Source organism: Cetorhinus maximus, chromosome 6 (genome assembly GCF_964194155.1).
Source record: "Cetorhinus maximus chromosome 6, sCetMax3.hap1.1, whole genome shotgun sequence".
Classification (NCBI taxonomy): domain Eukaryota; kingdom Metazoa; phylum Chordata; class Chondrichthyes; order Lamniformes; family Cetorhinidae; genus Cetorhinus; species Cetorhinus maximus.
This window is the reverse complement of record NC_135884.1, coordinates 38,608,663-38,622,929: the sequence shown is the minus strand read 5'-3', so window position 1 is coordinate 38,622,929 and position 14,267 is coordinate 38,608,663. Positions and strand designations below refer to the sequence as shown.

The following is a 14,267-nucleotide window of genomic DNA, read 5'->3' as shown; positions in this document are numbered from 1 at the left end:
TGATTTACACGCTGGCCGCAATGGCAGCTTTTCACAATATATCATCCCAAACCCGCCGTATTAATTATGCATTCCCGAGAAACACCGCCATTTCCATTGCGGGTGGGCTCTCATTTGTCCGCCACGCCATATGTTGTCGCTTCATCACGCTGGGCGCCACATTCAAAGTGCAGCTGTGTGCACACTTCTTGGTTCTTCGAGCCCAGGACTGCTGCACAGAAGACAGGATGGTCCCGAAAGGCAAAAAGACTGCAGCCCCCCACTTCAGTGATGTGTCCCTTGAGCGCCTTTTGAACGCCATGGAGGCCCGCCGTGATGTCCTCTACCCCCGCTCTGGCCACAGGATTGACAGCTGCATCACCAATTCAGCATGGGAGGTGGTGGCATCAGTGGTCAGCGCCAATACCCTGCAAAAGTGAACAGCCACCTAGTGCCACTACAGGATGAATGGTTTCATCCATTCCGCCAGCGGAACACATTCTTCTCAGCACTCTCACAGATCCATCACAAATCCACAGGGATCTCACACCTCAAGGGACTAACTCTCACACACACCCTCACATCTCCATCAGCCTCATACCCTTGCGAGTCTGCATCCTCATCCTGTCCATGGCTCCACTCATGACATAAACATTCCATGCAGTGCCATGTGTCCTGCTCAACCCTCTCTATTTGTTTTCATGCATGAGAAGCTGGCTCACAACAGCAGGAAGAGGTCCCAGATGGGAGGGGTGGGGTGGCCCATATTAGGCCCCTCACTCACTTTGAAGAGTGTGCCATTGCATTGGCTGCTGAGGACATGGGCCATGCCTCTGGTGATGGTGAGGTCGACGGCAAACACCCTCGTGAGGATTCTGCACCACATCATCTCTCTCTCAACATAAATGTGGGTGCTCTCTCTCTCCTGCTTTTGACTGCGCTGTCATGGACTACTTCTCTCTGCTTTGGTTCACTGAGAGCTCTGTCAAGCGACTGACACCCTCAGCCAGCCAGTCCTTCAGCTCCTTCCAGGTCCTTACCTCCAGCCAAGAGGGCACCTCCTCCATTGAAGAGCCGTCACAGTGCTTACCCACACTCTGCACCAGCACAGTGACAAACACCTCGGTGGGACCTAGATCTAGAGCAGGTTCGGGTTCACAATCTGGTGGTCACCACACGGACACATGTCCGCAGCAGGAGGAGGCAGATTCGGCCAAGCTCCCCAGCACTCGGAGGACTGGTGGGGAAGAGGCATCTGTGAGGTCCGAGTCAGATGATGAGCCTCTGGATTTAGCCTTCCAACTCATCCTGGAGAGTCAGCAGAAGGGAACATCACACAGAACTGTCGGAAGCCCTCAAAAGAGTGGCATGTGAATCAGAGGAGTATGTCTGCCTGCTCTCTGTTGAAGAGCTGCCCACATGTGCATGTATGGAGGTCTCCAAGGGGTGGATGGCAGACACCATGAAGACCCTGGTCCAACAGAACACGGAGATGTGTGCAGACCTCCATTCCATTGTGGGAGCCATGGTTGAGCTCCTGCAGTAGCAACGCGAAGGTAAACGGGGCACATCGACGTCCCTTCAGGTGCTCCTTTCCCTCAAGGAGTCAGGCCAGGGCCCCCAGGCACCTGAAGGGAGGAGGAACGGCAGCTGGGCACCCCTGGTCCATCCACTCAGGAACCTCAGAGGCTGTCCTCTCCCTTCGAGTCCCCTTTGCCTGTGAGCCCCTCAACCTCGACCTCTGTCACCGCAGAGGGAGCAACTGGCCAACGAGTGATTCTGGAGGAAGAGGTGTGTGTGTGGCAGGGCTTTTCAGAGCCTGGTGCAAGCACTCTCCCATGCCTGTGGATCCTTCACATATCAGACTCAACTCAATGTCCTGAGCATTTTGAGTGCTGCTTGCTGGGGTTCGCTTTCAGTTGTCCATCTGAGCTGACCTGCATCTCTGCCGACCCAATGATAACACTCCCATGCAGCACCTGTCATTTCACTTTCGATTTAGACTGCATGGTCTTGATTCACTTTTTCATAAGCTTCCCTATCTTTTCCCCTCCTCCAGTCACCCATTTCCTGTCCCCCCATCACTGTTGATCTCCCTGGCATCACCTTCCCCCCAGACTCCGCCCCTGCTTAGTCCTTCCCCCTCCCGACTCCTTCAGATACCCTTACTTTTCCTGCCACCCTTAGTCCTTCCCCCCTGACTCTTTGCTCCAGCCTTACTCTTTCCTCCAGCCTTACTGCATCCTCCAGTCTTACTCCCTCCCCTCTCTGCACTCCTTCCACCCCACTGACTCCCTCCCTTCTCCAAACTCCTTCTTCTGCATAGACTCCCTCCCTTCTCCAAACTCCTTCCCCCATCTGAACTCCTTTGCTTACACCTTCCACCCCCACTTAAACCTACCTCCCTAGTTGCCGTCTTCTCCTGTTACCCCCTCCTCCCCCAATAGAACCTCCCCTGCCGACACCTTCATTCCCCCACTCCCAACCTCACCCTATTCTGACACCTGTATTCCCCCGCTCCCAACCTCACCGCATCCTGACACCTTCATTCCCACCTCCTAACTTCACCCCAACTTGACACCTTCATTCGCTCCCCTCCCAACCTTTCCCCATCCTGACACCTCTTCCTCTCCCAATTGATCCTAGACCTTCCTCTCCCACCCCCCAGTACATATTCCTCTCCCAAACACAGCTGGACCTTCCTCTCCACTCCCTCGACCATCATCCGTTGGGGGCAGGCCCTCAACGGTGACTTTCCAACTTCCGTGAGCTGCTTCGCAGCAGAATCTACCCATGAGAATCCACCCAGCATGTCATGGACGTTCCTCCAGTGTGCGGTTGATGTCGGGCTCCAGCATCTTCTGCTCCTCAGATGTCCACAAAGTGAGCAAGGCCCTGACAGTAAGTCCCGACTTCTGCATGTCACACCTGTCAAGACGTGTTCTGCATTGGTGTCCAATCATGCCGACATGGACAGGCGATCTAGCAGGGGGTGGATGATTGCGTTGGGCTGGCCTTATAATGAAATGCAGATGTATCACAATGAGGTTCCCAACTTCTGATGGCAGGGAACGCGGCCCACCATCGACGGGCTGAGCGGACGATCGCAAATTGGTTTCACGACGTCGTGAAACCGATTTCTGGCCTTCCCACCATATTGTCCACTCTGAGCACACCCAACACCAGCGGGCATGGATGATTCACTCCCATTCCTTATTTAATAGAGGCTCCATAAGTTGGAGATGTGGATCAACAGCACTTACAGCTGGGTTGAAAATTAAGTACTGAAACCACCCTTCAGGTAATGCTAGCTAGCTGCTGCTGTGCAAAGCTTAGCATTTTCTCACTAGTTCATGATGGATATCTGCCTTCAACAACTGGCTAAATATTGGTTTCAGTCAAAACTTGCTGCTCACCTTCAAATAGTGTCACGCGATCTTTTACATCCATCTGAACAGTCAAGACTGTGCTTCAGTTTAATGATCCATTTGAAAGAGAACACCTCCTCAAGCATTGCACCGAAATGTCAGTTACATTGGACAGAGTTTTGCCCTCGGATAGCGGGTGGGCCCCACTGGCTCGGCGGCAGGCAGACTGCGCTCTTTCGCACATGCACGCGAAAGAGCACACTGCTCCCTGAGGCAAAGTCCTGTCTCAGGGAGATTAGTGAAAGGTAAGTAAAGTCTAAAAATAGATAAATATTGAAATTATTAACATGTCCCCCTCATGTGACAATGTCACACGAGATGGGGCATGTTAATAATAAACACATAAAATTTATTACATGTTTAAAAAACGGACATGAAACTTCATCCCGCCAGTGGATGACGTTTCATGAATAAACTAGAGCCCAATGGGTCTCCTGGCCTGCCCGCCAGCCTTAAGCTTGGACAGGCAGGTCTTTAACTATCTTAATGAGCCTGTCAATGGCCTCAATTGGCCATTGACAGGTCAGCGGGCGGACAGCTAATTTCGCTGTCCGCCTGCCTTCCTAAAAATTTAAAGGGACCAGGATGAAGTCGGGGATTCCTCCCAACGTCATCCCGCATCATTTTCCCTTCGGCGAGCGGGCCCCGCCCCCAAATCGCTGAGGGGAAAATCCTGCCCATTATGTGCTCCAGTCCTGCCATGAGGCTTGAACTCACAGCCTTATGGCTCAGAGTCATGATTACTGCTATTTAACCCATCTAGTAAACATAAATTCGCAGAGAGATGGTATTAATTTGCACAGAAAGGCACAAAAATCCCTGAATACTCATTGCAAAATAATATCCATGCCAAAATAATTCTGTGCTGTTTGAAGTTTATGTTTCCTCCAGAAATAACACAAAAGTTTCCAAGTGAACTTGCCTTTTCTGTTGAATATAATTATTCATAATCATTAAAGAGAAATACTCAGTAGTTATGGATATTTCAACCTGGTGCAACAAACTCATGAACACCAGAAAAGACAAAAATTAAAAGAGCCAATCTTTCCTCTATGTCAGGGGTGGCCAAACTGCAGCTCGCCAGCCACAGGCAGCTCTTTTGCAGATAAAGTAGGGCAGTCATTAAGGCAGGGAGATTAACCTGGATCATTCTGATGAATCAGGCAGGACCCTGACTTGGCATGCAGAGCCACCGCATCCATCAGCCCAACTCCAACCTGACTGGTCCAGCCCGATTTCTGTGGTATGGCCACAATCCAAGTAGCTGCTGCTCACATGTGCAGCCTGCAGGGCACCTTCCTGCACTGGATTGTCTTCTTGGTGCCTCCTTGGCTGTACGAATCGATGCCACTGGATTGGGGTGAGGGGGCCAGAGGGAGACCGAGAGCTGGGTGGAGGCTGGGGGTGGGTTTGGGAGGAGGCCAAGAGTGGGGCCGATGATGGGGAAAAGGGAGGGGGGCCAAGAGCAGGGCCCGGGTCGGGGGTGGCGGCTGAGAGCAGGGCCGGGGAGAGGAGAGGAGGCAAAGAGTGGGGATGGGATGGGTGGGAGGCCGAGTGGGGCCAGGAGTTACATAAGAGCACAAGAAATAGGATCAGGAGTAGGCCATTCAGCCCTTCGAGCTCGCCCCGCCATTCGACAAGATCATGGCTGATCTTCTACTTCAACACCATTTTCCTGCATTATTCCCATATCCCTTCATAATTTAATATGTAGAAATCTGTTGATCTCTATCTTGCACATATTTAACAACTGAGCCTCCACAGTCCTCTGGGGCAGAGAACTCCAAAGATTCACCACCCTCTGAGTAAAGAAATTCCTCCTCATCTCAGTCCTAAATGACCTGCCCCTTATTCTGAGACTGCATCCCCTGTTTCTAGACCCTTCAGCCGGAGGAAACATCCTTCCTGTATTTACTCTGTCGAGTCTTGTAAGAATTTTGTATGTTTGAATGAGATCATCTCCCATTCTTCTAAACTCCGGAGAATAAAGGCCCAGACTATTTAATCTTTCCTCAGAAGACAATCTCTCCATCTCAGGAATTGCATTCCCTCTATGGTAAATATATCTTTCCTTAGGTAAGGAGTCTAAAACTACACACAATACTCCAGGCGCAGTCTCATCAAGGCTCTATATAATTGCAGATAAGACATCTTTACTCCTATACTCAAATTCTCTTGTAATAAAGGCCAAAATACCATTTATCTTCTTAATTCCTTGTTGTATCTGCATGTTAGCTTTCAATGACTCATGAACAAGGACACCCAAGTCCTTTTGAAGTTCAACACTTCCCAGTCTTTCGCCATTTATGAATGCTCTGTATTTCTGTTTTTCCCACCAAAATTTCCCCACATCGTATTCCACCTGCCAAATTTTTGCCCACTCGCTTAGCCTCTCAAAATCCCCTTGAAGTATATTTGCATCCTCCTTACAACTCACACTTCTACCTAGTTTGTGACTTCTGCAAACTTGGAAATACTACCTATAATCCCACATCCAAATCATTGATATAGATTGTGTAAAGCTGAGGCCCAAGCATTAATCCTTGTGGTAACCCACTAGACACAGCCTGTTAACCTGAAAATAACCCATTTATTCCTACTCTTTGTTTTCTATCCATTAACCAGTCCTCAATCCATGTCAGTATATTTCCCTAATTCCATGTGCTCCAATTTTGTTTAGCAACTTCTTGTGTGGGACCTTATCAAAAGTTTTCTGAAAATCTAAATATACCACATCTACCGGTTCCCCCTTACCTATTCTGCTGGTTACATCCCCAAAAAACTCCAACATGTTTGTTAAACATGATTTCCCTTTTATAAATCCATCTTGACTCTGCCCAATCCTCCCATTATTTCCTAAGCGTCCTGTTATCACATCCTTTATTATAGATTCGAACATTTTCCCTACTACTAATGTCAGGCTAACAGGTCTGTAATTTCCCGTTTTCTCTCTCCATCCTTTCTTAAACAGAGGGATTACATTTGCAACCCTCCAGTCTGTGGGAACCATTCCAGACTCTACAGGATTTTGAAAGATGACCACCAATGCATCTACTATCTCTGCAACACTTCTTTCAACACTCTGGGATGTAGATCATCGGGTCCAGGGGATTTATCTTCTTTAAGTCCCATTAATTTCTCTAGTACATTTCTAAACTAATATTAATATCTTGCAGTTCCTCGTTTACACTAGTCCCTTGATTCTCCATTATTTCTGGGAGGTTTGGGCCCCTACAGCCACTTCTTTCCGCTTCAGTTCTTCTACATCCAGTCAAGGTGGAGAAATCCAGGTCAGGGGGAGGATGGAGTAGGTGGAGGGGATGGGTAAGTGTGGCTGAATGGGGAGGGAGGACATGAGTGAGTGAGTGGGGTGGAAGGGAGGGTATGAGTGGGAAGGGAGGAAGGGCATGAGTGAGTGAATGGGGACTGAGTGGGGAGGGAGGGCACATAAGTGTGCATACTTATGAGGGCACATAATAGTAATAAAAATGTGTCCGTAAAAGTTGTCTGTGTCTTGTGGCTCTCGAATGTCTAGAGATTATCATATTTGGCTCCAAGGTTCAGAAAGTTTGACCACTCCTGCTCTAAGTTTTAGTGTTCTAGAAACAGGTTAGCTTATATAGCTTAAATGTTAGGTCATTAAGGTTCCAATTATTTGGTGGCTGCAAACAAAAAAATCAAAACCTTACCTCCAGTAAACTAGCACTCCTACGAGAAGAATCAAGCAGACAAAAGTCAAAGCTGAGACAACCACCAATGGAATTATCCATTCCATCTTGCTGGAAGGTGAATATGGTTGTGTGGCCATACTTGAAGATGACCTGTCTTCTGCATAAAACCAGAAATAGGGGGAAAATAAAAATATAAGAATTAAAAGTTAGAATAAAATTTATTGGGTACATATAGTGTGATAATATAATGTAAAACAGCATGATCTTGCCCTATAACAAACAGCAGAAACCATCTTTTCTGTGATTCTTACAGAATTATAGAGTTGCAAAGCATTATTCTTGTATTCATACAGGTTTAAAATGCAATAAAAATAGCATCTAGATGATCACCATAATTGTTCATATAAAATATTGGAACCTTCAAAAATAACCAAATGCCATGCAACATCTAATGCTATTTTCTATTTAAATAACGTTTACATCATTTCCTGTAAGGCTGCGTTAAGATGTTAAGTTCATCTTCGGAACAGACAATCCAAGGGTTAAGGATAGGCAGCAACAGGTGCAAGCTTGCACAGTTCTCATTTAAAATCAGAGCCCTTGACCACTGATGGAGCTAGAATTTATGATGAAGGTGCAAATGAGGCAAGGTCAGTGGTAAATTTCCACAGTGTATGAATGCAATGATAGACTGACAATTCTCAGTGTACCTGGCATCCACCAGCAAGCAGGAGTCAAATAGTACACATAGGAATACGGCAGCAAAATATTTTCTCTTAATTTTGTGTTCTTTTATTTTACAATAATTATCCATAAAGGCCTAACATTCAAAACCGTAAGATGAACATGTTTGGCCCTGGGCTCTTTAATTGGAATACATCAACTCTGCAACTGAACTAGAACTACAATATCTGTTATTCAATTATCTTTCAATATATCTTTCTGGTTACATGAAAAGGATGCTATAATTTCTAAATCTCGCACAGAAACCATAATTTAATTATATGCGGCTGCAAGGCAAGCCATGTACCTTGTTTGAGGAAGTGAATTTAGCTTCTACCTGCATTATATTTCATCCATATAACATCCTTTTCATTGCTAAAAGTCCTGGCACTTCAGTTTTGAGCAGACTTGTCATTTTTTTATGCAAGGCCTGAATGAAATCTCCATTATACAAATGTATTTCCATATATACATATGTATTTTAACCTTTGGCAGAATTCCTCTTATTTTATTTTTATTGTGTGTGTGAGACTTAGGGTGTCTTGAAACAGTAATTAGTATACTTTCATATTTCACACTCTATGTTAATAAGCTTTGCTTTTCTATTGAACAAGACAGGTTTTATAATAAACTAATGTCATGATTACTATAGTCACAGCAAATGGTTCATCTTCAAGGACTAAGGACACTTTGGAAGAATTTGTGTTTTAAAGGACACTGCAACTTAAAGGGTTAATGCAGGACTCTGATTGCTAGAAGTGCCCTGGGAGTCCTCAACATCGCCTCCGGACCCCATGAAGCCTCATGGCATCAGATCAAACATGGGCAAGGAAACCTCCTCCTGATTACCACGTACTGCCCCCCTCAGCTTATGACTCAGTGCTCCTCCATGTTGAACATCACTTGGAGGAAGCACTGAAGGTAGCAAGGGCTACCTGGGTTGGGGGCTTCAATGTCCATCACTAAGAGTGGCTCGGTGGCACCACTAGTGACCAAGTTGCCCAAGTCCTAAAGGACATAGCTGCTAGAGTGGGTCTGTGGCAGGTGGTGACGGAACCAACAAGAAGGAGAAAGATACTTGACCTCATCCTCACCAACCTGCCTGCTGCAGATGCATCTATCCATGACAGTATCGGTAAGAGTGACTACCGCACAGTCGTTGTGAAGACGAAGTCCCGCCTTCACATTGAAGATACCCTCCATCATGTTGTGTGGCACTGCCAACGTGCTAAATGGGATATATTTTGAACAGATCTAGCAACTTAAGACTGGGCATCCATGAGAAACTGTGGCCATCAGCAGCAGCAGAATTGTACTTGAACATAATCAGTAGCCTCATGGCCTGGCATATCACCCACTCTACCGTTGCCATCAGTCTACTCTCGAGCAACAGTGAAGTAATGGAAGGGATCATCAACGGTGCTATCAACAAGGTACTTGCTTAGCAATAACCTGCTCACTGATGTCCAGTTGGGGTTCTGCCAGGGCCACTCAGCTCCTGACCTCATTGCAGTCTTGGTTCAACCACGGACAAAAGAGCTAAACCCCTGAGGTGAGGTGGGAGTGACTGCCCTTGACATCAAGGCCACATTTGACCGAGTGTGGCTTCAAGGAGCACTAGCAAAACTGGAGTCAATGAGAATCAGGGGAAAACTCTCCACTGGTTGGTCTCCAGGACATCACTGCGGGCGTTTCTCAGGGTAGTGTCCCTGGCCCAACCATCTTCAGCTGCTTGATCAATGACCTTCTTGCCACCATGAAGTCAGAAGTGGGGATGTTCGCTGATGATTGCACAATGTTCAGTACAATTTACGACTCCTCAGATATTGAAGCAGGCCATGTCCAAATGCAGCAAGACCTGGACAATATCCAGGCTTGGGCTGACAAGTGGCTAGTAGCATTCGCACCACAGAATTACAAGGCAATGACCATCTCCAACAAGAAAGAATCCAACCATCGCCCCTTGATGTTCAATGGCATTACCATCACTGAATTCCCCACTATCGACATCCTGGGGTTTACCATTGACCAGAAACTGAACTGGACCAGCCATATAAATACTGTGGCTACAAGAGCAGGTCAGAGGTTCAGAATCCTGTGGAAAGTAACTCACCTCCTGGCCCCCCAAAGCCTGTCCATCCTCTATAAGGCACAAGTCAGGGGTGTGATGGAATACTCCCCACTTGCCTGGATAAGTGCAGCTCCCACAACACTCAAGAAGCTTGACAATGTCCAGGACAACGCAGCCCGTTTGACTGGCACCCCTTCCACAAACATTCACTCCCTCCACTACCGACGCACAGTAACAGCAGTGTGTACCATCTACAAGGTGCACTGCAGAAACTCACCAAGGCTCCTTAGGCAGCAACTTCCAAACCCATGACCCCTACCATCTAGAAGGACGAGGGCAGCAGATAGATGGGAACACCACCACATGGAAGTTCCCCTCCAAGCCACACACCATCCTGACTTGGAAATATATCGCCGTTCCTTCACTGTCGCTGGGTCAAAATCCTGGCACTCCCTTCCTAAAAGCACTGTGAGCGTACCTACACCACAAGGACTGCAGCAGTTCAAAAGGCAGCTCATCACCCCCTTCTCAAGGGCATCTAGGGATGGGCAATAAATACTGGCCCAGCCAGAGAAGCCCACATCCTGTGAATGAATTTTTAAAAAATTCCTGGAAAAAGCATCCTTTTACAAGAAAGGGTAATTAAGCAGTTGTAAAAAAAACCTGTATACCTCTTGACTCGGGTGAACCGTGTACAAAGGGGGTCACATGGGTTTAATGGCTCTGAAAAAAAAACCATGCCTTGACGACTGTGTTTTAAAAGGTGGATTTTGGTTTTGCAATGAGAATAGAAGGACCAACTGCTTGAGAAGGAAGACATCAGCCTTTTTGCAGTCAAGAGGCAGTCATCAGCTGGAAGTGAAGGTAACCTGCTCCTAAGTTGCTACATGCTGGGATAGAGTAACTGCGAGTGTTCCTCGAGGCTGCCTGAGAAGCAATGTCAGACTCTTTGGGCAGAATTTTCAGGTCAGCGAGTGGGGGTGGGGCCCGCTCGCTGACGCATAACATGACACGCGGTGACGTCGGGCATGCGTCCCGACGTCACTGCGCATCATTTAGATTTCCAGCTCGTTGGACATGCACCCGAGTCAGCTGAGCACTCACCAAACTGTCAAAGGCCTATTAAGGCCTGTTTAAAAACTAATTAAAATAGTTAAATGAACTGCCTGTTCAACCTTAAGGTTGACGGGCAGGCGAAGAGCCCAGACGGCCTTCGCATTTTTCATGGAACCTCATCCACAGGCGGGATGAGGTTTCATGAAGTTTTTATGAATTAAATAAAGTTTATCATTAATGTTGCTTGACATGAATGCTGTTCCTTGACACTGTCACATGAGGGGGCATGTCTTAAAAAATTTTCCTTCCTTTATTTAGCTTTTAAAAACTTCAACTAACCTCTTAATCTAGTTTCCCAATCAATCTGAGCCATCTCACCTCTCATACCTCAATAATTGGCTTTGTGTAAATTTAAGAGATTTCTGCGCTCTTTCGCACACATGCGCAAAAGAGTACAGGCCCTGGCTTAGGGAATCCCCCCAGCCCGCACAGCGCTTCCGGGTGCGCGTTACGATGGGCGGGCCTTAATTGGCTCGCCCACGGAAAATGGCGGCGCGGACCCGATGGGGGGTGCCGATCAGGTTCATGCCCGCTCCCGCCCACCCCTGCACAACCCCCCACCGCCGGTGGGGGGAAAATTCTGCCCATTGTTTGTTTCGCGGATCAGTGCTGAGAAACCAACCGTATAACCTAGATGTCATATCAAGGACTTCACCATCTATCTTTTGCCTTTGAACATTGACTTTTAACCTTTTGCAGAATTCCTCCATTTCTATTTTTATTTCATTGGTGTGCATGTGTGCGTGCGCGTGTGTGTGTGTGTGTATGAGAGAGAGAGAGACTAGGGTATCGAGAGAGAGAGACACTAGGGTATCTCAAAAGAGTAATTAGTATAATTTCATATTCCATACTGTATGTTGATAAGTTTTGCCTCTCTATTCGACAAGATTGGTTTTATAATAAATTAATAAGTTTGTTGTTTATTGAAAGAAGCCTGTTTAAAGTCTCTTTTATTCTAGGTAATAGTAGTAAAGGTAAATAATTGGCTACTTTGCTGAGTGAATTGAACACTTAAACTAATGTTGCAACCTGTAGAGTAGTGGAGCTACATCAACTGCGCAATCCTCCCATCCTGGTCGTAACAGCAATAAGACAGGGTTAATTAGTAATCTTATAGTAAATTTACACAAAGCCAATTATGGAGGTATGAGAGGTGAGATGGCTCAGATTGATTGGGAAACTAGATTAAGAGATATGATGGCAGATAAGCAAAAGCAAACATTTAAAGAAAAATTCATTATTCTCATATGGCACAATTTCGAAGTAGAGCAGAAAAGTTACTCTGGGACCAGGCCAATGTTTATTCCTCAATCAATGTCATTAGCATATTGCAGTTTGTGGGAACTCTGCTGTGCACAAACTGGCTGCAGTGTCTCCTACATTACAACAGTGACTAAACTTCAAAAAAAGTATTTCATTGGCTCTGAAGTGTTTTGGGATGTCCTGTGGCTGTGAAAGGCACTATATAAATATGTCTTTCTTTTTGCCTCCTTGTTAAAGCATAACAGCTGAACACACTGCTTCTGAACCAGCTGCAGGGAGAAGTGCTCCCTGAAGATCCTGGGTGGCTATGGCCTCCTGCTTACTCCAGCTATTTCACAAGAAAATACAACTCTCTTTGGAGACCTCAATATGTTGTCATCACCAAACATAATGCAAGTAGTGTTTTTATACTACTTAATCTTGCATTGATTCTCACTACTCAGTGAACCAAGATAATGTTTTAACCAATCTGTTCCACATGCTGTTGAAGTGAAAGCACTCTACAACACAGCACAGTTAAAAGAGCCCATGACCAACACATTCACCATTGGACTAAAACTCCTTGTGACCAATATAATTAATTTGGATTCATCGTTATCCTCAGCTGCCTCAGAATTCTCTTTGCTATGTGTTATTTCGAGGACTCTGCCTTTCTGCTTTGGGCAGTTCAGCTCATAACGATACTTTGAGTCACACCCGAAGAACCTATTAACCGTTCCTTGGGCATTCCTGGGATTCATTCTATTACTGCAGTTACTGCTATTACTGCTGCTCCAAGTCGAAATTATGCTCTAATAACCAGATCTGCTAAAGGTGCTTTCATCCTCATTCCGCCTCTGTAACCTTTCCATTGTATTGATACCTGCGTCCAGTATCAGGACCTTTTCGAAATCTGGCAATCATTGTGTCTTCTATATTTGGTGTCACCATGGAATTTCCTATTTGTTCCACCAAAGCTGCAGGAAATGACTGTTTACTAGGAAGATTTTCAAGGCAGCAGATATCTGATCCAGCAGGCAGTCTCTTTCTGAGAACCAGGGACCTGCCTATATGTGATACCTTAGCACAATCCAGCAGTTTAAGTGCTGGTACTGAACCAGGGATCCCTAATTCGAATTTTACCAATCTTTAAAGTCCATGATTTATTTGTCCATTGTGTAAGTCACCTGTTTTCCAAAATCTATCAAAATCTGATGAATGATAATATTGGAGCCAATCTTTGCTCAGTCTTACATTTATTTACAGTGTTAATCATCACAAGCATACTCTTCCTAAGTCACCCCACACTTTCAATAAGAGACTCTCTGTGTATACTCAAATAAATCACCAGTTAATGCCCACCACCTGCATACAATTAAACACAATCAATATACAATTAACACTCGTCACTCTAGTTAACGCACTCTCTTAGACATGCACAGCTGAACATGCATTCAGCTGCATTAGGAGCCCCCTCCTGCAACCCCGGCACCCCATCCCCACTAGCACTATTTAAATGCATCGCCATACAACTTGCTTTTGGTTACCTACTTGCTACGACAGAGTTAGCGGAAATAGTGGTTTGTCGAAGGAGTTGTGAAACAGTGGTTAAGTCAGCGGGGAATGGCGCTGGACATCGTGAAACTGTACACGTGTCCCGGCCAGAAGCCAGGAAGGAATATATATATATATATATATATCATCCTGGTTACTTTATAAACTTATTACTTTTTAAAAAATGGACAAATGGCTGGACTGAAAAAATGGCTGCAGCTGATCACATGCTAGTTTCTGGTTGCTTCTAAGCTGTTCCAATGGACAAAGGCTAACTCATCCTGCAATGTGGCTTGTATTGTATAAACATTTCAGCCAAGCCAACACAAAGGATTCCTTGATGATTAGTCTGCACCAGCCAGCTATGGACAAAAGTAGAGCTATTTCTGACTCCCAATCTCCAATGTTGTGCTAATGACCCCACCGTTACCTGCTCCAAAACACAATGGGTTTCAACCAGGCTCCTCATTAGCTGAATCGTTC

At 46.0% G+C, this 14,267-nt stretch overlaps 1 protein-coding gene across 1 annotated transcript in view; it reads right to left on the bottom strand.

The window, feature by feature from the left end:
- The window catches only part of LOC144681722 (receptor-type tyrosine-protein phosphatase gamma-like), an 803,078-nt gene that overhangs the window by 128,678 nt on the left and 660,133 nt on the right, over window positions 1–14,267 (bottom strand). Inside the window, exon 13 of the mRNA XM_078543625.1 lies at window positions 7,097–7,235. Within this exon, the coding sequence (XP_078399751.1) occupies window positions 7,097–7,235 (139 nt within the window). The remainder of the gene's footprint in view (window positions 1–7,096; window positions 7,236–14,267) is intronic.